At 36.9% G+C, this 24,391-nt stretch overlaps 1 protein-coding gene across 2 annotated transcripts in view; it reads left to right on the top strand.

Annotated features, from left to right (window-relative positions):
• The window catches only part of LOC139147427 (L-fucose kinase-like), a 35,885-nt gene extending 11,764 nt beyond the window's left edge, over nucleotides 1-24,121 (top strand). For both annotated transcript variants that reach the window (XM_070718534.1, XM_070718533.1), the window contains exons 4-26: nucleotides 930-980; nucleotides 3,733-3,867; nucleotides 6,811-6,981; nucleotides 7,705-7,814; nucleotides 8,002-8,092; nucleotides 8,621-8,807; nucleotides 9,583-9,719; nucleotides 10,056-10,157; nucleotides 11,076-11,135; nucleotides 12,340-12,468; nucleotides 12,876-12,977; nucleotides 13,407-13,615; nucleotides 13,775-13,911; nucleotides 14,518-14,672; nucleotides 15,702-15,848; nucleotides 16,297-16,493; nucleotides 16,758-16,861; nucleotides 17,395-17,532; nucleotides 18,121-18,215; nucleotides 18,481-18,538; nucleotides 19,797-20,057; nucleotides 20,533-20,756; nucleotides 21,115-24,121. In XM_070718534.1, the coding sequence (XP_070574635.1) occupies nucleotides 930-980; nucleotides 3,733-3,867; nucleotides 6,811-6,981; nucleotides 7,705-7,814; nucleotides 8,002-8,092; nucleotides 8,621-8,807; nucleotides 9,583-9,719; nucleotides 10,056-10,157; nucleotides 11,076-11,135; nucleotides 12,340-12,468; nucleotides 12,876-12,977; nucleotides 13,407-13,615; nucleotides 13,775-13,911; nucleotides 14,518-14,672; nucleotides 15,702-15,848; nucleotides 16,297-16,493; nucleotides 16,758-16,861; nucleotides 17,395-17,532; nucleotides 18,121-18,215; nucleotides 18,481-18,538; nucleotides 19,797-20,057; nucleotides 20,533-20,756; nucleotides 21,115-21,891 (3,777 nt within the window). In that variant the 3' untranslated portion in view covers nucleotides 21,892-24,121. The remainder of the gene's footprint in view (nucleotides 1-929; nucleotides 981-3,732; nucleotides 3,868-6,810; nucleotides 6,982-7,704; nucleotides 7,815-8,001; nucleotides 8,093-8,620; nucleotides 8,808-9,582; nucleotides 9,720-10,055; nucleotides 10,158-11,075; nucleotides 11,136-12,339; nucleotides 12,469-12,875; nucleotides 12,978-13,406; nucleotides 13,616-13,774; nucleotides 13,912-14,517; nucleotides 14,673-15,701; nucleotides 15,849-16,296; nucleotides 16,494-16,757; nucleotides 16,862-17,394; nucleotides 17,533-18,120; nucleotides 18,216-18,480; nucleotides 18,539-19,796; nucleotides 20,058-20,532; nucleotides 20,757-21,114) is intronic.
• The last annotated feature ends 270 nt before the right edge of the window (nucleotides 24,122-24,391 follow it).

Genomic DNA, 24,391 nt, shown 5'->3' with positions numbered 1-24,391 from the left:
CCCTTAGAATCCAACATTTCGTTTAGTGTTCTGATTTGTAAACGCTCCAACAATGTTGTATCTGTCTCACTGATGCAATGCAGGGGAGTCAACAAGAAGCAACGTGTGTGCCACTACACTTCACTACACTGTACTCTCACAAGGTCTAGAGGGTTTACTCTCTTGTGAGACTATAGAGTACCACTGAGGCATGTTCAGTCTGGTTGAAAATTAAAATCCAGTTGGCCATCGACAATGCAAACTTCTCTGAAAAAGCCTTCAGTTCTTTTTTTTTCAGTTTTATGAGAGGTGTGCGTACCATAATAGCAATTTAGGTCAAATATTGACTGTTTGTATTACAATAACATGTTCCAAATATGGGTTATGTTACAAAAAAACACCAAAGTCGCTTTTAAAATCTTTTTAGCATATCACAAATTAGAAAGATACTAGTTGAAGTCATATAGTCAGTACTGTAACTTTTTTATAGCAAATAGTAGGATTTAGAATGTATGTAAGATCACACCAATGAGTTTAACCAAGGACAGATGAGCTTTCCCACCATAAGCACCAGTGCAGCTGTTTCCTTTCTTGTTTGCTCAATGATATTTTTGTTTCAATTTAAATGATCCAGAGAATAAAATTCCACCATCAAATGCGTACGATAAACCTTCAATGTTCATCAGTATTTCACTTAAAATTACGTTCACCTCTTTCTATTCTTTCTGTATCACTGCACAGGTCTAGCCTAACCATTGAAAACAATGGCATTGGGCCCTACCATGGTGGTAGAAGGATGAACTGTGCACAGATGTCATTACTATGTCTGACCCACTTTGGTGTATTACTGGCAGGAAAACAAAAATTCTAATTTTTGTGGGAGCGTCTAGCAGTTACTGTAACTACTAGTATTGTACAGAGTGTGTTAAATTATTTATTGTCATTCACAGGTTGTAAATGCTGATGTGCTTCACCACTCACATATCCTTATCATGCACATGGTAAGTAAATGTTTTGCGGGAGTCAATAATATGATTATTATTCGTTTCATAATAGTGATAATTTGTTCTACAATTCATCACCGTTCCATGATTACAGTGTGAAAAGAAGAGATCAAAATTGACTTTCCAAAACCAGACTCAGCTTTCCGTAGAGCGTCCCATTATCTCAATTATCATTTACCAAAATGTGGAAAAAACGATTAGTTCTCATGGTTAGCTTTTTGTGAAAGTTAGATTGTTTGGCAGAGAATTACTGAATGAAGACCTACACATGATTTTAATCACTTGCATGATTTAGAAATCTACTGATAATAAATGCAGTTAATTAAAAGACTTAACTCGTGTATTTCAACTGATTTATTCACAGATCAAATTTGCTATGAGAGCCAAGTACTATGGATTCTTTTACTATACCTTGATTCTATCACTATACTGAAAAGTACTGGTAGAGTGCACCTCAAATTTGCAAAGTTAAAACTTTCACACAAACTTTACTGAAGGAAACCATTTTCTTCCATAATCTGAAATGAAAATCAAGGGTCACTCTGCAAATTTTGGTGCACATGAAACATCTAAATTTACCAATATTTGAGATTTAAAAAGGCTGCTATACCTGTGTCAACTTTATAGGGAAAAATTGAATTTTCAATTTCACAAAAACAAATGATTGAAGTTATAATTATATACCAATTAGAATGTATAACCAGCATAGTCATAGCTATACGGTCAGGACACATTGTCTTTATGCAAAGCACATGGAGGAACTGTGTGCAAAGTAAAACCTTGGTCTTAGCATGGCTAAGTAATGGGTCCAGCATGTCAAAAATTAAAATTAAAATGGCTGCCAGACATGGTTGGATCATTTCACAAAAAAGAATTGACGTGCTTCTGTTCTTCATGGTGCTACCCAAAGTTTATAGAAATTGTCCTTGAATGTCTGAGTCAAATGGCTCTGGACAGACAAAAATGGCTATATTAGATCATGTTGTGAAATGACATGTATCTGACATTAAATTGGCAGAAATATATAATTAGAATTGAGACCTGGAATATCATGACACTACCATCTTGTAAAAAAGATGTAAGGTGGTACTTACAACCGACAACTTGTGAGTCCGCTTTGGTTACTGAAAGCATTACGATCCAGACTGATACCTCAGTATTCTTCAATGACGGTACAAGTGTAACCAAGACTGACAAAAATTTCAAAAAAATTGCCACCAGGTATACATATTCAATTGTATGGTGAAACATGTTGACATACAGCCGTATATATCATAGTACTGCAATGTCCATCTGCTGAGTTTGAATGAAATCTGGACCGTACGTGTCACAAAGCAAATTAAAATGCACATATAGGTCTTAGTGTTCTGTCTTTGTACCAGCCTTAAATGAAATCAGTCAGGCTTGTGTGATTTATAGCTCTTTGCACAGAAAAGCTGCCTGGGAGCCATATTGCATATGACAACATAAACAGAAATGCACATCTATGCTATACTGTGGTGTCCTTCTACCAAATTTGAGACAAATCAGTCCAGTACCTGAGAGACTGCTCTGGACGCACACGGACCGAAGGATGCATGCACATACAGATGGATAGACAGAACCCAGTCCACAAGTCCCCACTCTGGACCTTGTCTGGCAGGGACTAAAAAACTACTGAAGACCAATTAGGTGATCTGCTACAGGCCAAGAAAGTTTGCACACAGGGGCAAGATATTGATGATGCTCATTCCAAAATATCTTTGACATGACAGGGAGTCTATGCAACAAATATTACAAACGGTTCAGCATTAAACAAATCCATGATACAGAACACACAAAATATACTTTTAGACACAGTACGTTCCTTGGTCACTTTATTGCACACTAATGCCATAACCGTTTATAGTTTGCCTTAACAATACCCACTTGTGCAAAATGCAGGGATTCAAGGCGGCTACGCTTTAACTGCTTCAGTGAACCACCAATAAAGAAATCCTTTGTGATATATGGCAGGCACATAAGCCGTAGCTGAAATCCTAAATGCAAAAGCTTGCAAATATGGGTGTTCGCTTCTAAGTGTTGTCAATTTATTCACAAGTACCGGTACTCCTAGATAAACCATCTCTACTGTGAATTAAGCTATGGTAGAATTAAGTTAACCAAGATCTTTATCAGCTCTTACTGAAGACGCTATGATGTGGCTTATGTACATTTATACAGTCAGCAAGTTGCAGTGGTCAGGTATTCAGTAAGTGTCATTTACAGTCATTACAAAATGATAAAGAAATGGACGACACCACAATCTTGTCAAAGTTTGGAACAAATTTGTCAGCTGTGTGTTGTACAGTAGATGCAGGTATACCGTCACCATCACAAAATTGGTGGCGCCAACTTGGCTGATTTTTGGGGACAAATTTGCTTGCCGAGTGCAGTGCATTATGGTCATATATCGCAATAATGGCACCTGCATTACAGAAAAGCAGTATCGGCAATGAGTTCACAGTAGAAAGTGAGCAGTCATGCTTTGTGAGGACTCGGTCATTCCAGATGTCTGGAAGACTTCACTTATTGGCGCATTGTATGTGAACCTTGTGTTTAACATCATAGAACATTCTACTTTTTGACTTATGGTATCTCAACTTGAAAATAGTGTCAGAGATTTACTTGGTCTGTTTAAATTGTCGTATATTCTAATCTTCTTGAAAGGTAATCCTGTTAAAAATGCTGAGTTATACTAAAATGTACATTTTAAATTTCTTGTTGTCAGGGTCGTAATTTCCCATATGATGCGTGTGGCCGTGCCTTCGTCAGTCTACCTGCAAAGCATCGTGGTAGTGACACCATTGGGTCTGCAAGTCTGATGTGCAATATCGACAGTCTACTTGATACCATGACAACCAAGGTGACACCATCGTTACCAGTTTCTCTTGACCTTTGATGGTCCATTGCTTTCACACTCATCATTCTTTGTACCATTCTGTGTTTGCTGCTCTATTAACGTCGTGGAAATTGCCTTATGCTTCATTCATGTGTAGATCAATACTTTTGTGTGGTAATCATTTATAGTCCCCACGGACACCGTCCAGGGGGGACTTATAGGTTTGGTCATGTCCGTGCGTGTGTGCGTGCGTGCGTGTGTGCGTCCGTGCGTGCGTCCGTCCGTTCACGCAGATATCTCAGAGATGCAAGAAGCGATTTCATTCAAACTTGGTACAAGGATTACTTCATATGTCATACAGATGCACGTCGATTTGTTTTTTGATACGATCCAATATGGCCGCCAGGCGGCCATTTTATTACGATTTTGTTCATGTACAGAGCCATAACTCAGACATGTTTCAACGGATTTTATTCAAAGTTGGTACAAGGACATTGACCAATGTCATAGATATGCACGTCATTTTGTTTTGTGATACGATCCAATATGGCCGCCAGGCGGCCATTTTATTACGATTTTTTCATGTACAGAGCATAACTAAGACATGTTTCAACCGATTTTATCAAACGTTGGTACAAGGACATTGACCAATGTCATAGATATGCATGTCGATTTGTTTTGTGATACGATCCAATATGGCCGCCAGGCGGCCATTTTATTACGATTTTTTCATGTACAGAGCCATAACTCAGACATGTTTCAACCGATTTTATTCAAAGTTGGTACAAGGACATTGACCAATGTCATAGATATGCATGTCGATTTGTTTTGTGATACGATCCAATATGGCCGCCAGGCGGCCATTTTATTACGATATTTTCATATACAGTGCCATAACTCAGACATGTTTTAACCGATTTTATTCAAAGTTGGTACAAGGACATTGACCAATGTCATAGATATGCATGTCAATTTGTTTTGTGATACGATCCAATATGGCTGCTGTGTGGCCATTTTGTTACGATTTTTTCATATGCAGAGGCATAACTCAGGCATATCTCAACCGATTTTATTCAAAGTTGGTACAAGGACATTGACCTATGTCATACATATGTACATCGATTTGTTATGTGATACGATCCAATATGGCCGCTAGGCAGCCATTTTATTACGATATTTTCATGTACAGAGCAATAACTCAGACATGTTTCAACGGATTTTATTCAAAGTTGGTACAAGGAGATTGACTAATGTCATAGATATGCATGTCAATTTGTTTCTTGATATGATCCAATATGGCTGCATGGCAGCCATTTTGTTACAATTTTTTCGTGTCCTTTGCCATAACTTGGGCATGTTCTCAGTACAAGACATTGACCTATGTCATACATATGCACATTGATTTGTTTTATGATACAATCCAATATGGCCGCCGTGTGGCCATTTTTTTCCGATTTTTTAATGTCCGGAACCATAACTCAGACATGTATCAAGCAAATTTATTCAAAGTTGGTACAAGGACATTGACTTATTTATACATATGTATGTCGATTGGTTTCACGATTTGGTCCAATATGGCCACATGGTAGCAATTTTGTTATGGTTGTTTCATGTCGAGAGCCATAACTCTGGCAAGTCGCAACTGATCTTATTCAAAGTTGGTACATGTACATTGACTACGTCATACATATACATGTTGATTTTTTAAACAGTAAGATCAAATATCGCTGCATAGTTGGTACAAGGACATTGACCTATTTCATACATATGCTCGTCAATTTGTTTCACGTCATGTAGCAGCAACATGTCAATTATTGAAGTTTCGTAAGTAGGCTGATATGTCAAGAAATATGTACTGCATCAAATTCATGAAACTTTATACAGATGTTAACTGATGTTAAGGTCACATTGCTTTAACATTGAAAAAGACATTTATCAGTGTCATTTTAATTAATTTGTAATTGCATAAGTAATTAACTTTCCTAATTAGGGTTATATAGCCACAAATTAATACAACGTCAAATGTGATGAAACTGATACAGATGTTGATCTCATAGTGTTGTAAATACTGCATCAAAACTTTATGAAATATGGTACCAGTGATAATCTGTCAAGTGTTAGAATTGTATGCAAAAATGTTTTGCAACATCCTGTTGATTAATTCCTAGTTGACTCATTTTATGAACTTTAGGATGGTGGCCTACATTGGTTTTATGTTTTCATCACCATGGAACTCATTCTTGGCCATTGAGCGCCATCTGTATCAAAGTATTTTTATCACAGACCTAATTAATGAAGAGGACTCTATCCTCTTAGGACATGTAATCAAAGTACCCATTAACAAGTGGGGACTGTGTCATCAACGATGACTTGTTTCAAGTAATCAGCATACATATCATGTGCAACAAAATATGTAGTTTCATTATTAAAAACAAAAAGAATGAATGAAATATCTAACATCAATAATTATAATTTATATATACATGTATCATTGCCTTAGCAAGTAATAGATTATTAATCAAAATTTAATACATTTCCTCAACTGTGGTGTCATCCGTGAATTCTTTGTCATGTTTCTATGTCTTCCAGTCTACGTCATTGTGTGTTTCAATACAGACACCGCTCTTCACTATCTCAAATTCTATTTTTCCGATCAGTCTACCAGTTTAAGCATCATTATAGGAGTAATTATCTTGTAAAAGAAGTAGAAGATGGTTGATTGTCTGTTATTTAGAATGGTTAGTGTGGCTTACAGTACTGTTGGTGCTTTAAAGGCAGATCTATAATTTGATGAAAGATTTGGTACATTTATACATGGACCCCTATAAATCAAAGATGTATGATTTAGATGAATAGGTAAACATGCCATCATAATTATAAAATAAGTTGTTAGCATGTTTTCTTTTCCATTTACACATTCACAGTTTTGGAAATGTGTATTTTCTTTCTCATCCATAACATTTCCAGATTGCTCCTGGTTCCCCTCCCGGTGTATGGATGTGCAGCACTGAAATGTTCCTGACCATTCCGGCACCGGCCAAGATCAACTGGGAAGATTTCCAAGGCATTTGTGCAATAGCCGTTCCGGGAAGTCAAGAGTATGCAAAGAATCATGGCATCTATAAAATTGACAAAAATGTATGTCAAAGTTTGATTTGCTACTTTTATCTCACAAATTCAATGATGAACAAAATTATAGAAAAGATTAACAAGGAATAATGACAAGGTTTCCCCAGAAAGGAATGCTTAATATGTATTTTCAAGTGTTCCTCTGTTTTGTTTGGTTAAAATCTTTCAACTTATTTCCATGTGTAGCAGTGCGACTTTTTGACACATAGATACCATAGAACTAAAAGAAAGTTTTGTAATGAAAGGGCTGAAAAAATAGCCATCCTACACCCTGTCAAATTATTTATCACTGAATTCCAACAAAAGTAACCCGTGAATGCTTTCTATTAACAGTATGGGTTTGAACACATTTTTTCTTTGTGTCACTTGTTTACAAATTTTCAAAAATTACAAATCAAGCCTTTCAGACCACTTCCTCTGCATACTAGTCAAGTCTGTGACTAATAAAGTCGACAGGGGTTGACTGTACTGAGGTGATAGAATCATGTAGAAGAGATTTGCATCTAACTAGGCGCTTTCACTGCTGCTTCATCAATCTTACAGTACAGGTGCCCTCTACAGTTGAGTGTATAGTTTCCTCACTTCAGAGAGCTGGTGGGCACTGGGTGATACTTCTCTCTGTTAGCATTGTCAGCATTGTCAAGCTTTGCCAGTCTGTTCAGTGTGGATCATTGAATAACAGAGAAATATGCCATTTCTTTCAAATTTGAGGTCAATTTGATTCATTTTCAGGGTATTGTCACAGACATAGTGTACCAGGGAACTAAAACCGCCATTGAAATGTGTGCCACAAAAGAGGGTGATGTTGCCTTGGTTACAGGTGTTGTTTTCTTCTCCGTCAAGTAAGTACACACACAATGAGTCAGATTATCACAAAGTGTCGAGTCATATGTATCATGGGAAAGAGGCAGTTCTTGTGACCAGTATCAGTACCGAGGAAGCATGTCCTAGCCAACAAGATCTTGCTCATCTCAGAATCAAACTCTGCAAGTGCCCCATGGTTGTCATGGCAGTATTCTTGTGTTACAGGGTTGCAGAGAAGTTCTTGTCATTCCATGTGATGCCACCGATAGATGGATGTACCTACATGGGTATGGACAGTGGAGGAAAGCCAATTAGAGTAAGTTATGAAGACAATCATTCTAGCCAGATTAGTTTCAATTAATTCACCAAAGTTATATTTCACTGGTATTTTTTTATTCATTCAGACAAACATTGTTATTTTGAATATGTTAAAATTGTCAAGAGAAAATTCTTTACACACTTAAAATCATCCATTGATTTGCAAATTGTCAGAACTTGATTTGGTAACCATTGATGTCTGTGTATCATGCTGCACTTTTTGCAAAAGTAACTGTCCGGTAAAACACTTGCTGTACTGATATATGTATTTTCTCAGCTCCCCTACATTAAGATACTTTAGCTCTTGTAGTCAATTTAAGAATTTTGTGAAACATACTTGAGTCAGCCCTCTACCAGCAGGTAGTATGTAAAACTCTCATGAGTTGATGAGGAGAGTGTAGAGTCAGTGATACATCAAATTAACCTTGAGGGCGCCCCTTGCATGTGATGTATCTATTTATCAAAGCCATTTTTTGCTTGTTGAGTATTATACTATGGAACATTTTCCTTTTCTTCTCTTCCCTAGTTGTCTTTGTTCTTTGACTTCCTGCTGTGTATGGCCAGCGACACCACAGAAGAGAGCTTTGTCAGCGGAGACAGGGCTGGAGGCTATGGCAGCTCCGTGGCATCACTGCCGGAAGACGAGAGGAAAGCCATGAAAACGGCGAGAGCCATGCTATGGAATGGCTTCAGGGGAACTCCACTCAAAGCAGGTGAATTTTCTCTTCAGTCAAGAATTCTCTTCTCATTTCAATTTTATCGGGTAAAACCTGGGAATTTAATGGACCAAAGTACAAACAAAACCATGTGCACAAACTGCATAGAAATGCATGCATTTCTGTATGTATTTTTACACATGGGTTTGTTTGTACTGTCATCATGTGATCTTTTGGGCATACTTTCTTAGTCTGTTGAACACTCGGTGTCCTTTATATTCCGGAGTAGAACCATTGATTTGTCTTAAGGTTATCCACGCCTTGAAATTGAAAGACTTAAAAAACTTTTGCTCAAACTTTCCTCAAGCGAGCTTTCAACCATTCTCTTTCAAAATCAAGAATAAAAATGGGGATGGGGGTGGGGGTCACAGTGCAAATTTGGTACAAAGATACAAATTACCCAATATTTATCAATATTTAAAATTCAAAATTGCAACCATCCTTGTGTTATCTCTATGGAGAAAAGTAAAATATAATTTTGTGTAAGCACAACAGGATGAAAGATGTTCAAAATCTTAGAAGTTTCTGCTGAATAATATTTGTGAGTCAGGGTAGTCACAAATTTTCAGATGTTGTTGATCCAAAATATAATCTTTGATGTTATATTGTAATCAAAATTTAATAAAATATATTTTAGGTGTCTTTTACAAGATATCAATGCCAAACTTTTAAAACAAAAATTCATTGTTCATAAGTCCCTCTGGACTAAATGATAAAGCTCATATACACTGGAAGTGGATTGTATTATATGTTATTTTTTTGTCTTGTGCAGTTTGCTTAATGGATGGTAGCCATGACTATATGAGTCTCTCGGCAACAGACCACCACAAACATCTCACAAACTGTCCAGTGCAAATGGGAGATGATGAAACTTGGATCTGGAATAACAGAACATATTCATATATCCAGGTTAGCATCACAGTTGATTCTCAGTCAATGAAAATCAAATGAAATGAAAACCAAAAAAAACAGTGCCAGAATCTTCCTGAATTGAAATTTATGACTCATGATAAGACATTTGAAACGTCAGCAAACAAATATTGTCAAGCTTTTAAGATATTCTACCCTCAACAATTATTTTTGCCTTTTCCCTCCACCCTATGGTTTCTTATTTTCACTCACAGACTTCAGTATTTTTGAGATTTTTTCACATACTTTATCAATAGATGTGATACTTGTCAGTGATGCATCTCTCTCTCTCTCTCTCTCTCTCTCTCTCTCTCTCTCTCTCTCTCTCTCTTCTAGGATACATGTAAAGTAGAAGAAACAAGTGTATTTATAAACAGTTATCTCAGCAAGGATATTGAAGTTGGTTCAAGATGTGCAATCACTCATTCCAAATTAGAGGTAGGGAGCAGATTATTCAAATGAAAATATTCCTCCTCTCAAATGTTTTGCAACATCAGTGCGACGTAATCAGTTCTTAAAAGAACAAATGAACACAGAATAATTACAGAAGACATTGTGATATTTTGCCATAGTCATACTCACATAGCCTTGATCATTTGTAGGTAGAATATTTGTGAGATACATTTCCTTGTACAAATGGAGTACTGCTACGTCGTCATGTGGGTAGAAATAAACCATTTCTGATATTTTGGTGAGTCATTCATCTGTGAAAATGACATGGTGTTACACTGGGTGAAATAGCTGAAAAACTTTGTTGAAAACAGTTATGTAACATTGAAGGTAGTACTCTCCTCGAAAGTGAGAGACTTAATAAACTATTTCTCAAATTTTCCTCGGGAATGTTTCAACCATTCTCTTTCAAAATCATGAATTTTGATGCTAGACAAACAAATTACCAAGATTTACAGATATTTGAAATTCAAATTGGCTGCCATCTCTTAGTTACATGTAACTCTATGGAGAATAATAAAATTTTCGATTTTCGAAAAACTAAGTCAGTGACAATTTTTTTCTTATGCCAAAAGCTTTAAAATGAGTCCCTCCCCAACAAGTGATAGATCAGAAGAGAATTGTAAAAGTTTGAAAGTCAGAATATCTGACCCCGAGGTGCATTCTACCTTAATGCATTGGTTTATACGGTACAGTAGTATTGATTAATATGTAATGACTGCAATTTAAAAATCTTTCTTTTTGTACAAAGTTGTGAAACACAGAATTTTCAAGTAGTAACCTCCACCGTTGATGCAACAACATATCCCTCTTCTGCACAATATCCTATATCAGCTGTTTTTTTGTTCAGCGAGAGAGTGATTTTAACATTCAAATGTTTATAATATGTTTGTTTGCTTGTTTCAGGGGCCATTTACCATCGCCAAAAACTCCATTCTGACGGGTATTTCATTGAAGGCTTCAAAGGTAAACATTAATTACATTCAACTTTTTTGATTCATTTTACCATGGAAGTTTGAATTGGTTTCTGTTTAAGTTACAATCAGGCATAAAAAAATTTGCTGCAACTTTGTCTAAAGTCCCTATTCCCCCTGGAAATTTTAGTTCCCTATTTTGTGAACAAGTCTCTACAATTCTAAAAGATTTTCAGAGTAACCGAGGATTAGTCTGTCATGCATGTATGATAACTTCGAATAAATTGTTGTTAAGGTAAAGGGCGACGAATTCGGACGCGCACACGCTTTAGAACGTTTCTGCGCAGATTTAACTCCAGCCTGCCGCAAGTGGGTTATTTTGTAGCGCATATATTTAACATCACCTGTCATTGTTGAAATTGCACTTTTACCTAATTTTTGACCCCAGTGTCTTAGAAATACATGTGACCTATAACCTTGTCATATTGTTGACCCCCTAGGAAGCTGTTTTTTATTCAATATGAGCGAAAAATTAACATTTCCCTCCCATTTATATGGCGCAAATTACCCGTTCACCTGGAGATATTGTAAAAAGTAGCGTGGTGACACCCTTTTATTAAAAGTGTAAACTAAATGGTATTATGTCAGGAGTTTATTTGCCAAGTTTGGTCAAAATGACACCATTCAAAGCGACAGGAAGAAAGTTCGAAAATTATGTAGTGATATAATTTCGATATCGTCATTTTGTAATCGATACTTATGTTAAAATTTCTTTACAAACATCATGAAAACTATACATTCGATAGATATGGATCTTAAGTCTTGGTATTTGTTAAAATTAACTCATTTGCTAAGCGTTTTATAATTGTTTCATTTAGTTTAAGTGAATTATATCATTTTTATTTATTTCTAACGACGCCATTTTAACGTCCGTTTCCATGGAAACGAGCCTGGTGACCTCCATTTTTTATTTCATTTTTGCACTTGCCACAACTTCCAAGAATATTTGTGCAAAGTTTCAAGAAAATGACACCACAACTTAATTTTGACGTAATTCGTAGTGCTTCACCTTAATATGTATACATCTGTATCATATCTTGATCAATGAGGAAAAAGTGAACACATCAAGGTTATTGTCATAGCCGATGTTAATTTTTTTGTAAGCATGGTAATAAATTAATAAATTCACAACGCAATGAATACAATAATTTTAAATCCTTGACTACGTTTTTTTGTTTTATGATTTCTTGTGACAGAAAATGAAAGGCCTGGAATTGTTAACAGGAGTAATTCTGAGAGGCGCTCACATCAAACTCGGTGGACACAGCACGACTAGTAAAGCTTTCAAGATTTACACTGTCATGGGAAAATTTGATAATCTTAAGGTAAAACATTCCGTGCTTAATATACCAGTATCATTTCTTGCACAATATTGTCAGCTCTGCGGTTTGATTTATGCAAAAAAAAATATGTACTTTGCATAAATTAACTTGAATGATTTTGTGTGTATATGTGAACTTGGGCTTTGAATGTTATGTGCAGGCAAGCTGCGATCCATATATACTGCCTGAGTAAGCTGTTTGCATACTTTGAAATTTCACATCATGAACTTCCATTACATGATATACTTGATTGATCTAACCTGTCCGTAAAATAATTTTGAGCTTAGAAAAGTAATCACACTTCTGCACTGAAGTTTTTACTGGTCAGAGAAGGAACAACACTCACAATGATGAACTTCATGTAGACATGGCAAGACTACAAATATGTTTTGTGTTTTCTTTGTTTGCAGACAGCATATGTTAAAGGCACCAGTACCTTCTGTAACAGCCCTTGGATTGTCTTCCTCCAAAGAACTGGTATTGATAAAGAAGATTTGTGGGCTGCAGATCAGGTCAGATCAGTTCTCGCTCGGCTTTAGAGTTTTTCGTCAAAAAGTCATGGAGCTAGAAGGATGAGGGGAATAATATGTCAAGATAATCAGTCACAAATGACTGCATGTACGATGACCAGAGTGGAATATTATCTGGGAGTTGGAAATCGTGGTATTGCGAAAAAGATGAGACACGTCCTGAAGCGCTCTTGGCCACATCCTAGTGGAAAGTAATGCTTGTCTGTGGGGCCTTTTATGATGAATAAATTTACTCATACCCCCTAGGATAATGTTGAATTTCACACCAGCTTAGCACAGGCAATGTATATATTGAGACTTTGCTGAGAGTATCCAATGTTTGTCTGTTGTTAGTATCATGATTCAAAATACATGGAAAGCTGATTGTGTCAGTCAAATTTTCAAGTTGAAATTATCATTGTCTCATTACAGACCGATTATGACAGAACGCTGTTCAATGCCAAGTTGTTCCCAGTATGGCACTGCACTGAAGACGTTGGCATCAGGGAGGTGCTTTGGTTACAAGGAGCTGATGTCGAGGATAACGATGCGATGTTGCAGAGGTGGAAAGAGTCTTGGAGACTTTCGCTGGAGGAGATCTTGAAGTGTATTGACCTGACAATGGAATTTCAGTGGAGGAGGTGAGTATTGAACTCTGAATCGGCAGTAAAATGTCATGTTGATGTGTCCATTTGATGTTCAAGGATGTGATGTGACTTTGTTTTATGTCATGGCTATTATCCAAACATTTGCTGATAATGCAGTAAAAGAAAGCCAATCTATATTTTTTCATATTCCAGGGATCTTTTCTATGAAATTGCACAACAAGAAGTCAAGGATGTTCTCTTGAATTCACAAAATAAAGGTCTACTTCCGTACTTCAAGAGTGCTGTGCTTGAAGGCTATGCAGACCAGCTGCTCCACACGCTGGATACAAGTATGTATCGTTCAAATATGTATTGTAGAACATATTGGCAAGTTTGATTTGCGTTTGAGGAAATTCAAAGAATGTGTGAATTCTGCTCGTAGACAATAGCTTTTCATAGTCATACGATATTTAGTATGTCTACCTGTCATATCCACTTCCTTATGTAATCACTGTGCTTCAACTGAAGCGGGATAGGTGTGCAGTGGTAATGGTGGAGAAATCTCTATTAACCTGTTCACCCCCAATTCCCTGTAAACAGGTCCACACTCACCATTGATAACAATGGGATTGGGCTAAACCATGGTGGTGAAATCGCTATTAAAGAATGGTAGGTAACCTTGTAAGCTCCCCTCAGAGACTTGAACATGATGTATGTTTCAACAGTTTCACTCATTCAGAGTTCTCAGTTAGGTTCTGTACACAAAATGAAGGCTGATGAGTTTTGTCATCCTCATTATAAAAGACAACACAACTGTATATGTTGAAATATGCATGCTTTGTCCAGTGTGTAACCATGTTCCAGTGTCCACTCACTTGCCCCTTGTCAGCATGCAATGTGCCTTGGTATGACATCAATAACTTACTATCTGATCACAACTCTTGTTCCCTGAATAGTTGCCATGGAGACCGACAAACCTAATATAGCTGCCAGGACATTGGCTTGCATAGCTGATGTGCTAGGGTGTTTGGCCAATGAGAAGGGATCTGGTGGACTGAGAAGTGGCCCAGCTGCAAACCAAGCCTGGATGGCAGCATTTCACAAACTGGAGGTAGGAAATGCCATCAGCCATTAGTCATGTGGAATTGAAAGCTTTTGATGTAAAGTGAAACCAGCAGATCTTTTCAAAACCTCTCTTATCGGGGTACATCTCCATTAAAGAGACATTTTCTCGCTGAAATCAAGGTCACCTTCCATGATTTGGCATTAGAGAAACATAAATTTTATCATTTACCAACTGTTGAAATTCAAAATGCCGCCATCCCTGTGTCAATTCGATTTTCACAAAAAGAAACAGTGAAACTTCAGTCACTCCAAAAGCTTCAAATGAGCTCATACAATTAGCAGACCAAAGAGTACACTCTGTGTGACAGTTTTCAGACAGGGTTAGTGAATTTTGCCCAAAGCCGTTTCATAAATGACGAACAGTCCGAAATCTTATTACCATACCTTTCGAAAATTTATTTTGTTTATCTTCAAACTGTTAACACTACGGAAGTGGCATTTAGGGGTCAAAGTTGCCAAATTTTTGACCCCATGTTGAGTGCGTAGTAATCGGACTGCTATCGCAGTAATCGGACGTCGTATTTGGAATATGATTATAGGGGCTAAATATGTATATTTTGAAACTTCGAACCCCCGATTTTCAATTCGATGTGTTTAGAAAACTATATGTAAATATTTCGTGATAAATTAGTTACGTTTAATCTATGGACGACGCAACTATATTTCGACGTGTATGGCGCTTACATATCGGACATGGGCTATCTCTGTGTGTTGCTTCCGAAATCTTGTATCGCACGGTGTGGCTTAGCTTCGCCAAGTTTGTAGCGCCCGAAATGGCTTCTACCGATAAAAAACTATCCAAAATGGGACAGCAGCGTCACCTGACTTAATATACGGTAATGTTACTTGTAAAACGCTATCAATACAGAGCGAAGTGAGTACAACGAACAGCATGTCATTAAATGTCCGAAAACTGAGGTCGTCCGAAAACTGTCACACTGAGTGTATTATAAAAATTCATTAAGTAATCATGAGACGTTGAAGCTAATTCTACTTTTATCTTGAAATCACCCAGGAAGGCAAAATCAGTGATGGTGTCAAAGGCCTGGCTAAGGAGAGGAGAAACTGGTTGGGCAGAGCTGATCTGTTGGTGAGAGCTGCCAGGCACTATGAGGGCGCTGAACAGATACTGATCAGACATGCCGTGATGACAGCCAGACAGGTATTTATCTTGTCATTTGCATGCACATTTATAGGGAGATACTATGTAAATATGTCAGAAGTTGAGCATAGGGATGTCATCTGTATCTGTTACAAACGGGGTAGACAAGTGCCACCCAGGGCACAGAGCAATGACTTCATTTCATACCGTTTCAAACCAAAAGTAGGACCAGAGACAGAGTTTGCAGTACTATCATACATGTACCAAGTTATGCTTAGTTCTCAGGTAGTTACACATATGCACATCAACGATCAGTACAAAATATTTTTTGTGAGTCCTGATCTCCTTCAAATCTGGATTGATGGAGTAAGGCAACAGGTGCATTATATGAAAAAGGGCAAATCAAGTTTATTTCAATTGAAACTCTAGTCATACCCTTCTAAATCTCAGTGCTTTCATTAAAAAAATACTCATGCATGTTTGATGTAACATATTTTTTTCACTTCAGTTTATATCCACATCACCATGTGATCCTCCAGATTTTGACCAGTGGGTCGTAGCACACTGTCCAGCTCGTATTGACTTATCTGGCGGTTGGTCAGACACTCCTCCGGTCACTTACGAACACGGGGGAGCGGTCACCAACGCAGCAATCATAATAGACGGCAAGCGACCCATCGGTGCCAAATGTCGCAGGATACATGAGTAAGTGCCTAGTTGTTTGAAATGATCAGATAACAAAACAGAAAAGTTTTACAACATGTCACTTTGTACTATTACTCGAAAGTGAAGAATATCTTTTGAAGTCTTTTGAAAAGGTCACAACATGGAAAATATCAACTTTATAATTCAACAGTATCGAGAGGCTTTGTGCAGTCAGTAAGCACACTGCACATAGAAGTTATTTCCTGTCTATTTTTAAACAAGCTTGGGAATATTCGTGATTTGTATTTCTCCAACTTTTTTTAGGCCACATCTGGTCCTAGTGCTAGGGACTGACCCAAATAGTCAAACACACCTTGTCTGTAAGGAGTTATCTCATTTAGCTGATTACACCAACCCTCAGTCAACAGGTAAATACTGTGTCACTCTCTCTAAATTGAAGTGCTTGTACAAGTACTATTGCTTTGCAGGCTCTGAGCCTGTGATGTATCCTTTCTGTTAAGCTTTGCAATTACACAACCAGTAGCCAGGTCTAGACCTGTGGACCACTGCTGTTATACTAGTATCAGTAATGGAAGTGCTAATGTTTGGTCAGTGAATGTGTTAGAATCACATGGTGTATGAAACTGTAATGATACACCACATCCATTACATCACTGCGTCAGTCTTTTTGTGAGTAAATTAGTTGTCATATGGCATAATTATTTGATGTTGTTTTGAATTCATAAATATTGCACATTACAAAGGTTTTAAGTTCAGTGGCAAGTAGATGAACTTAGCAAGCATTTGCACACTAAAATCTCTTTAAAAAGTTGAATTTCAAACTCTTCTGCTTAATTTTGAACTTTTGAAATGAAAATTTTGTAGGTGTATGCATGTCCATGTAGGATAATTGGAGCTTCTCGCATTCAAATTTTTTTGACTCATCATTTGCCCTTCATAGGTGCACTGTTGAAAGCTGCATTTGTGTGCGCGGATGTCGTCAAGCTTCCATCGGACACCAGCCTGGAAGATCAACTCCAGGAGAAATACGGTGGTGGATTTGAACTCCACACTTGGTCTGATCTACCTCAGGGGTCAGGTATGAATATTCCAGTGTGAACCAACATGTGTAAAAAGAAAAACCAAGCACATGGTCAAATATGCATTTAAGTGTACTGCTATAGCAGAACAAAATATGATCTGACCGTTATGGCAGCAGTAATTAAACCTCTGTATTGACAATTTCATTTGAACCCACGATATTTCCAAAAAAAATTTAAAACAAGTATCTACTGTTCTGAAATTTTGATACCCCCAAAAACATTTGTATACATAACTGTTGATGAGCACTGAATGGATAATGTATCAAATCGAAAGGAATCAGTAGAAAATCAAATCAGGGGTTTCTGTGCAAAGTTTGAGTTTAGGAAACAAACTGTACTGAATTGACAGATAGGATATTTAAAATTTGAAACGTCCAATTGACCCTGTGTTTACTCTATGCAGAAAAATTGAATATTTGATTTTGACAAAGGCAAGACTGAAAACTTCATTTGCTCCAAGGACCAAAAAATGTCCACACAAGCTGCAAAGCAGAAAAGAATTGTTAAAATTGAGTGTCTGAAAAATTTTCCCTGCGGGGCAATTGGTATATTATCTGATTGAAACTCTGCAAATCTTTAACTAGGTCTTGGTACCAGCAGTATACTTGCTGGCGGTGTGATTGCTGCTTTGTGGAAGACATCGGGTAGAACGTATGATAAGGATTCTCTCATACATGCTGTAAGTTTGATAATGTTAGCTTTTATTTTACTCAACTCTTGCTTGCAGTAAATTTCTTTAACCATGTAATAAAACTCCAAGTGTAACTTTTACAGTTTCTGTGTGTTGGTGTACCAAAGCTTCTGTCAATAACAAGAGTGTAAGATATTTTGACAACAAAGGAGTAGAGACATTCTGTTGTAAATTTGTCTTGTCTTTACTGTTTTCAAACATTTTTACCACTTTAGTGCACTAAATGAATGATTTCTTTGTTTTCCATCGCAAGGTCTTACACCTTGAACAGATGCTTACAACAGGTGGTGGATGGCAAGACCAAGTTGGAGGTCAGTTTCCAATGAATCAACCAATACACCCTGTATTTGACATTGATTTTGAACTCTTTGAGTCAGTGCAGGAGTTTCCTTGAGGTTTTTATATAAAGTTCTATACCATTACATGAAATATGTAAATTTCTGTGCATCAAACAGAACTTTCTCAAGTCAGTTGCCACTTAGTATGGCAAGGCGGCTCACTGGTACCACCATGAGTTTGCCATGTTAGGGTAGTTTGCACATCAAAAGTGGAAGACTTAATCCTTTGCTCAAACTTTCCTCGATTAAACTTTCAACCATTCTCTTACCAAGTCAATAATAATAAAAACCTGGGGATCATCATGCAGAGTTTGGTGCTAGAGATGCAAATTACCTGACATTTACCAATATTTGAAATTCAAAATGGCTGCCATCCCTGTGTTCTTTAACTCTGTGGGGAAAAATAAAATTTTTGATTTCCGAAAAACTAAGACAGTAAACATTTTTCTTACACTGAGAGCTTTAAAATGAGCCCCTGCAAGTGGTTGATCAGGAAAGAATTGTAAAATTTTGAGAGTCAGAATGTACGTCCCTGATGCGCATTCAAAACCTAAGGCAATGACTACCTTTCAACTGAAAGTTCTAAACTTTTGCTCAGGAAAACTTTATGCTGTTCATACCACAAAAATATAAAAAACATTTGAGCATCCAAAAAACTGTCTCTGAGACCCATTCTACCCCAACATCTTTATTAGCCTCATCAATCTGCAAAACATTGCAATACCAATTTTGATTCAATTGGCCATATTAATTTATTTTCTTCTTGGAGCCTCAGCATTCTACAATAACAATGTATCTATGTGGAGTTTGAAACTCACTGTCAAAAATGTGGTTCGGTACAAATTGTATGCAGTCCCTTTATGGATTGACAGCAATTCTTCTCAACTTTTATCAGAATTATTTTATAAGGATAGAGGAGATCATTTTAAGCACAACTCTGAGTATTGGGTTTGAAAGCATAGATAGAAACCTCACAATTAATCAAACCATAATGTTCTTTCGAAACTTTGTAAGAGTGGCTAGTTTTTGTATTGCAAGCCCTAAATGTGCATGAGTGTTTTCTACCAGAATATGTACACCAAAACTACAACAAAAAAAACTTTCATTTCTTAAAAGGTGTGTGTTCATCCTTACATCACAAGAACAATCACTCTGAAATTTATATCTACTCTGTTATAGATTATGATGTCATCTTTTCCTATTTTGCATATTCTTGTCAATATTCATGCAGGTCTTACCCCCGGCATAAAAATCGGTCGTTCCAAAGAAGGCCTACCTCTTAGAGTTGACATCACTCATCTCAACATCTCTGAAAAAACACTTGAGGCATTTAACAGCCGGCTGATATTACTGTACACCGGCAAGACAAGACTAGCCAGGAATCTCCTGCAGAATGTCATCAGGAATTGGTATGCCAGGATGCCACAGATTGTCAGTAACTGCGATGGGCTGACCAGCAATGCTGAAAACTGCGCCAAGGCCTTTGAAGACGGTAGGAGCCCTGACACAGAGACACATGCACATGCACAAAGGATACAGTCACCCCTATGTGTTAGCATGTAATGGAATGTCCCTCCATATGTGTAGAGTTTAATGAGATTTGCTCATTTCAAAACAAGGGATGGAAAGAGATCAGGATTGTAATCACCACATTTTCCTTATAGGTTATATTGTATGAAAATGTTGTAGTGAATACATGATTTAGACAGATTAACCGCCTTACAGCAATGAAACATTTTAACCAATTTTGCACAGAGCTTAACAGTTTAACGATCTGTGACCGTTTTCAATCCATTTATTCAGAGCAACATGCAGGTTTTTCCCATGAAAGCACAATGTTTTAAAAAGTGTACAAACCGATTTGTTTTGTCCAGAGTGAAAAAAGTTGGCAAAAAAGATATTTTTTTGACCAAAAACAAGACAGCAGAGAGATGTCATATTTTTTCTTTGATTTTCATAATAAATAGGAGATGTAGAAAAGGTTGGCAGGTGTTTGGATATCTACTGGGAACAGAAGAAAATAATGGCACCTGGATGTGAACCAAAGTTGGTCCAGACGATGATGGCAGCATTGAAACCACATGTCTATGGTCAATCCTTAGCTGGTGCTGGGGGTGGTGGTTTTATGTATGTGATCACCAAACAACCAAATGCTGTAGATACAGTCAGAGAAGTGCTTTCTGGCCTTGAGGTAAAATATTTTGCAGTCATTTGATCACTAGCCACAGAATTCCTTTCAGTTGTTGGTAAAAGAAGATAATGTTCTTGTTTCCTAATGTTACAAAAAGGCATGTTGAGGAACTTGTATTGAGCGCCACCAGAGTTCGGTTTTGTCTTGTCTTTTGTTTTCAAAATAATGCTACCCAACTTTTAGGGATTCAGTGAAATTTAAAGTTCCGATAACTGATACTTTGTATTGATTTAGCAATTTTCAACTGTGAGCAGTGAGGGACTTAAAGTTTTGGAGGAGTGTATCAGTTGACCCTTGTAGTTTTGCAACTTTTGCTGTTCGTCTAAATGTGGGCATGTTTTTATTTGTTTGTTTCCAGGGATGTGAGAATGTCACAATCCACCAAGTAGAGGTTGATCAGTCAGACTTGACAGTAGAAATTGAAAGACCAGGGACAGAGGGCACTGACCAGGCCATAACCACAGATCCTGATGTTGCTGCAGAAGTCAGTGCCACAGAGCCTGAATCAGTTGGTGGCACTGCAGGACAAACCGATCAGTCTCAAGTTGCTGTTGACAGTGAAACTGCCGTTGAGGTCGCTGATGGCCAATCTACGGAGAATGCAGACACTGTGCAGGTCGGTGTTGATCAGGCCTCATCGGAACAGCCTACTGTGAACCCAGATCTGTCAGCAGGGAATAAAGAAGGCGAGACTGTCGCCAGAGATGTGAGCCAGGACAAACAGGTGGGGCAGAGTGAAACTGCTGAAGACTTGTCTGCTGATCAAACTGAGACTACAAGAGATGATAAACCTAGTGCCAGCGTGGATGTTGACACTCCACAGCCTACACTGTCTGTTGAAACTGAAAACAAAGAAGTCAAAACTGCCACAGATTCTGAATCTACGGTAGAAGTTGGAGCAGATCAAGCAGAATCTACTGTTGAAACGGAAGAAACCAATGGCAGCCCAGCTGCAGTGACGGAAAACTCAAAGGAGGTGGATGAAGTCAGTGATGGGAAGACTGAACCTACTGAAAAGATTGAGAATACTGACGTCAGTACTGACACTGCTGCAACTAAAAAAGATCCAAAAACTGTTGTTGAAGGCAACGAAGCTCAGACAGATTCTGCAGATATCATAGAAACTACTGATTAACTGTAACTGCTGCACTGCCACAATAGACTATTAAACTCTGCTGTTGAAGCAAACATGTGTCCTAAAATTTTCTACAATGAAGATCTGTAAAATAGGCATTGACATCAATATTGACAACACAATTGCTGGAATAGAGTTATTTTTAAATTAAATTATACCATAGGAAGTTGTTGGTGAGAATTAATTAGTAAAAACTAACAAAGAATAGTTTCTGTTGCTTGAATTAGGCATGAAATGTTTTACTGCAAGTATGCTACATAAAGCTATGACCAAAAAAAAACAAAAGCTCCTAAAATCATTTGCGGAATTGGTTCTTGTGATATTTTCTCTCAAATCATTTTATTTTCTTGGTAAAATTTTAGTTCTTTTTTTGAAAAAGTTGTCTTCTTGGAACAGATGGTAGGATAGCTTGATGTTCAGTTTCCATTTAGGTCTTACATTTTGTGAATATTTTGAGAGAAAAGCGCACTGCTGTTCATAGGTTTATGTTTCAACTCATGATTTATGTTGCATTTCATGGTTTCTTCTGTGAACTTTCCTGCAACATGTTTGTCATTTTATTCCACTGGCTGATAATTTATTATATCCTTTGCCCAAAAGAACTAGTGTTTGTTACTACACTCTGAGGACTAATCACAGCCAGCTGTGAAGTCTCTTGTTCGATAAAATTGGATTAATTTTAAATAGAATACAGCAGTCATCTCCAGTGTCAAATACTTTGTTACAATTTGCATCCTATCATAACACTGACAGATTATCACCGGTATCATATTTCATAAAGTTTGATGCAGTGCTAGTCTTTCACCCTAAAAATAAAAATTCATCATGGAAATGCAAATTAGCAATAGATTTAAATGATACCATTAAATTGCAATCGCAACACTATGATATCAACATCTGTACCAAATTTCATCAAATTTGATGCTGATTGCTTTTTTTCCCGTGTGTTGTAGATTTTCAACAGATTAAGCCTTTCACTAACAAAGTACATTGTTCATGAAATAGACTCAATATTTCTATGATACTTAAACAAGTCAAGGCGTAAGATATTTCAATTGTTCTTGATGACCACCGCTTTACTTTCATTTTTTTATTTTGAAAATGCTGCAACATAGCCATATGTGTCATTATTACAATTTCTAAACTGCTTACCATTTTCTTTTAGTTTCATTACCAAATGGACAAATTCTTGAAAACAAACATTTTCATTTGTTTTTGTCTCATAACATATCACTTGCAGTGACAAAAAATGTATTGTTATTACATTAGTGGAGAGAAATCAATTTAACACTGGTTCATAAACGAGTAACACAAATTTTCACATCACATACATTATCTTTCCAGTCTTAGGGACAGCTTTTCTGTGTCGTGTCTATGTATATTTTTCCCAACTGAAATTCAATGCTGCCATTTTCTTAGTAAATATTGGTTTCAAATTGAATTTGAAAAATGTGCCTTATTATTGAGATACAATGTAAAATCACCTCGAAATGTAAAGCACGGGTAATTTTTAATTGTTGCCTTAATTTTTAGCTGTGTCTTCCAACTCTGTCAAAGAAACATTCAAGATGTAAATCTTGTTGAACAGAAATTCGCCTAAAAATTGAATGCTTATATTGTTTGCATGTCTTTTTTGTTTTAGTGCAATAAACTTATACATCCAAAGTATACTCATATTTCATCATCTGAACTGTGTACAATGAACGTAGCAACTCTTCTTTAAAGGGCAAAGTCGGCAATTTTTCATGAATTTTGTTTGATGCAAGATACTACTTAAATTATTTGACATGTTGAAAGATACTGAATAAAAGGGTGACCATGCATATATTCGACCCCGTTTTAGACAAATGAAACCATGGCGAAAATGAATTAATGGTCATGACCATGAACTCATTTATGCGATAGTTACATGTATTGTTTCTAAAACCGGGGTTGAATATATGCGTTGTCACCCATTCATTCAGTCAACATGTCAAACAGTAAACGTTGTATCTCGTATCAAACAAAATTCATGAAAAATGGCCGACTTTGTCCCTTTAAACTTTGTCAGATATTTTTGTAGTCACTGATTTCCTTGGAACCTTCTGACAAAAGTCCTTCCAAATTTAGTAAACTAAATTTAAATATTTATAACTGAAAAGTTGGTTTTGCATGTCAAATCTCTTATTGTACATTGTAGATTTTTTTCCAGTCTGAATATTGTTTTAGAATACAATTTTAGTAAAATGTGACAGATTTACATCAGATTCAAAAGTTTTTTTGCATTCTAATCTTTAGCTCTTGTGTTACACATGGAGCTAAAGAAATCATGTCATGTTGCTGCATGCGCGTGTGTCTGTCTGTATGTTGGTTCTGTTCTGCTTGTGAACATTTCCCATAAACTGCTGATCAGACTCATTTGAATATTGGTGTTTAGATGTATTTCAGACATTTGTGAAAGTCTTATCAATAGCTATCCTGAATTTTGTGGAATCTGGTGAAAATACTTACCAAACAAACT

The sequence above is a fragment of the Ptychodera flava genome, chromosome 13 (assembly GCF_041260155.1).
Source record: "Ptychodera flava strain L36383 chromosome 13, AS_Pfla_20210202, whole genome shotgun sequence".
In the NCBI taxonomy this organism is placed as follows: domain Eukaryota; kingdom Metazoa; phylum Hemichordata; class Enteropneusta; family Ptychoderidae; genus Ptychodera; species Ptychodera flava.
Note: the sequence above shows the minus strand (reverse complement) of the source record. Positions and strands in the feature narration are given on the sequence as shown.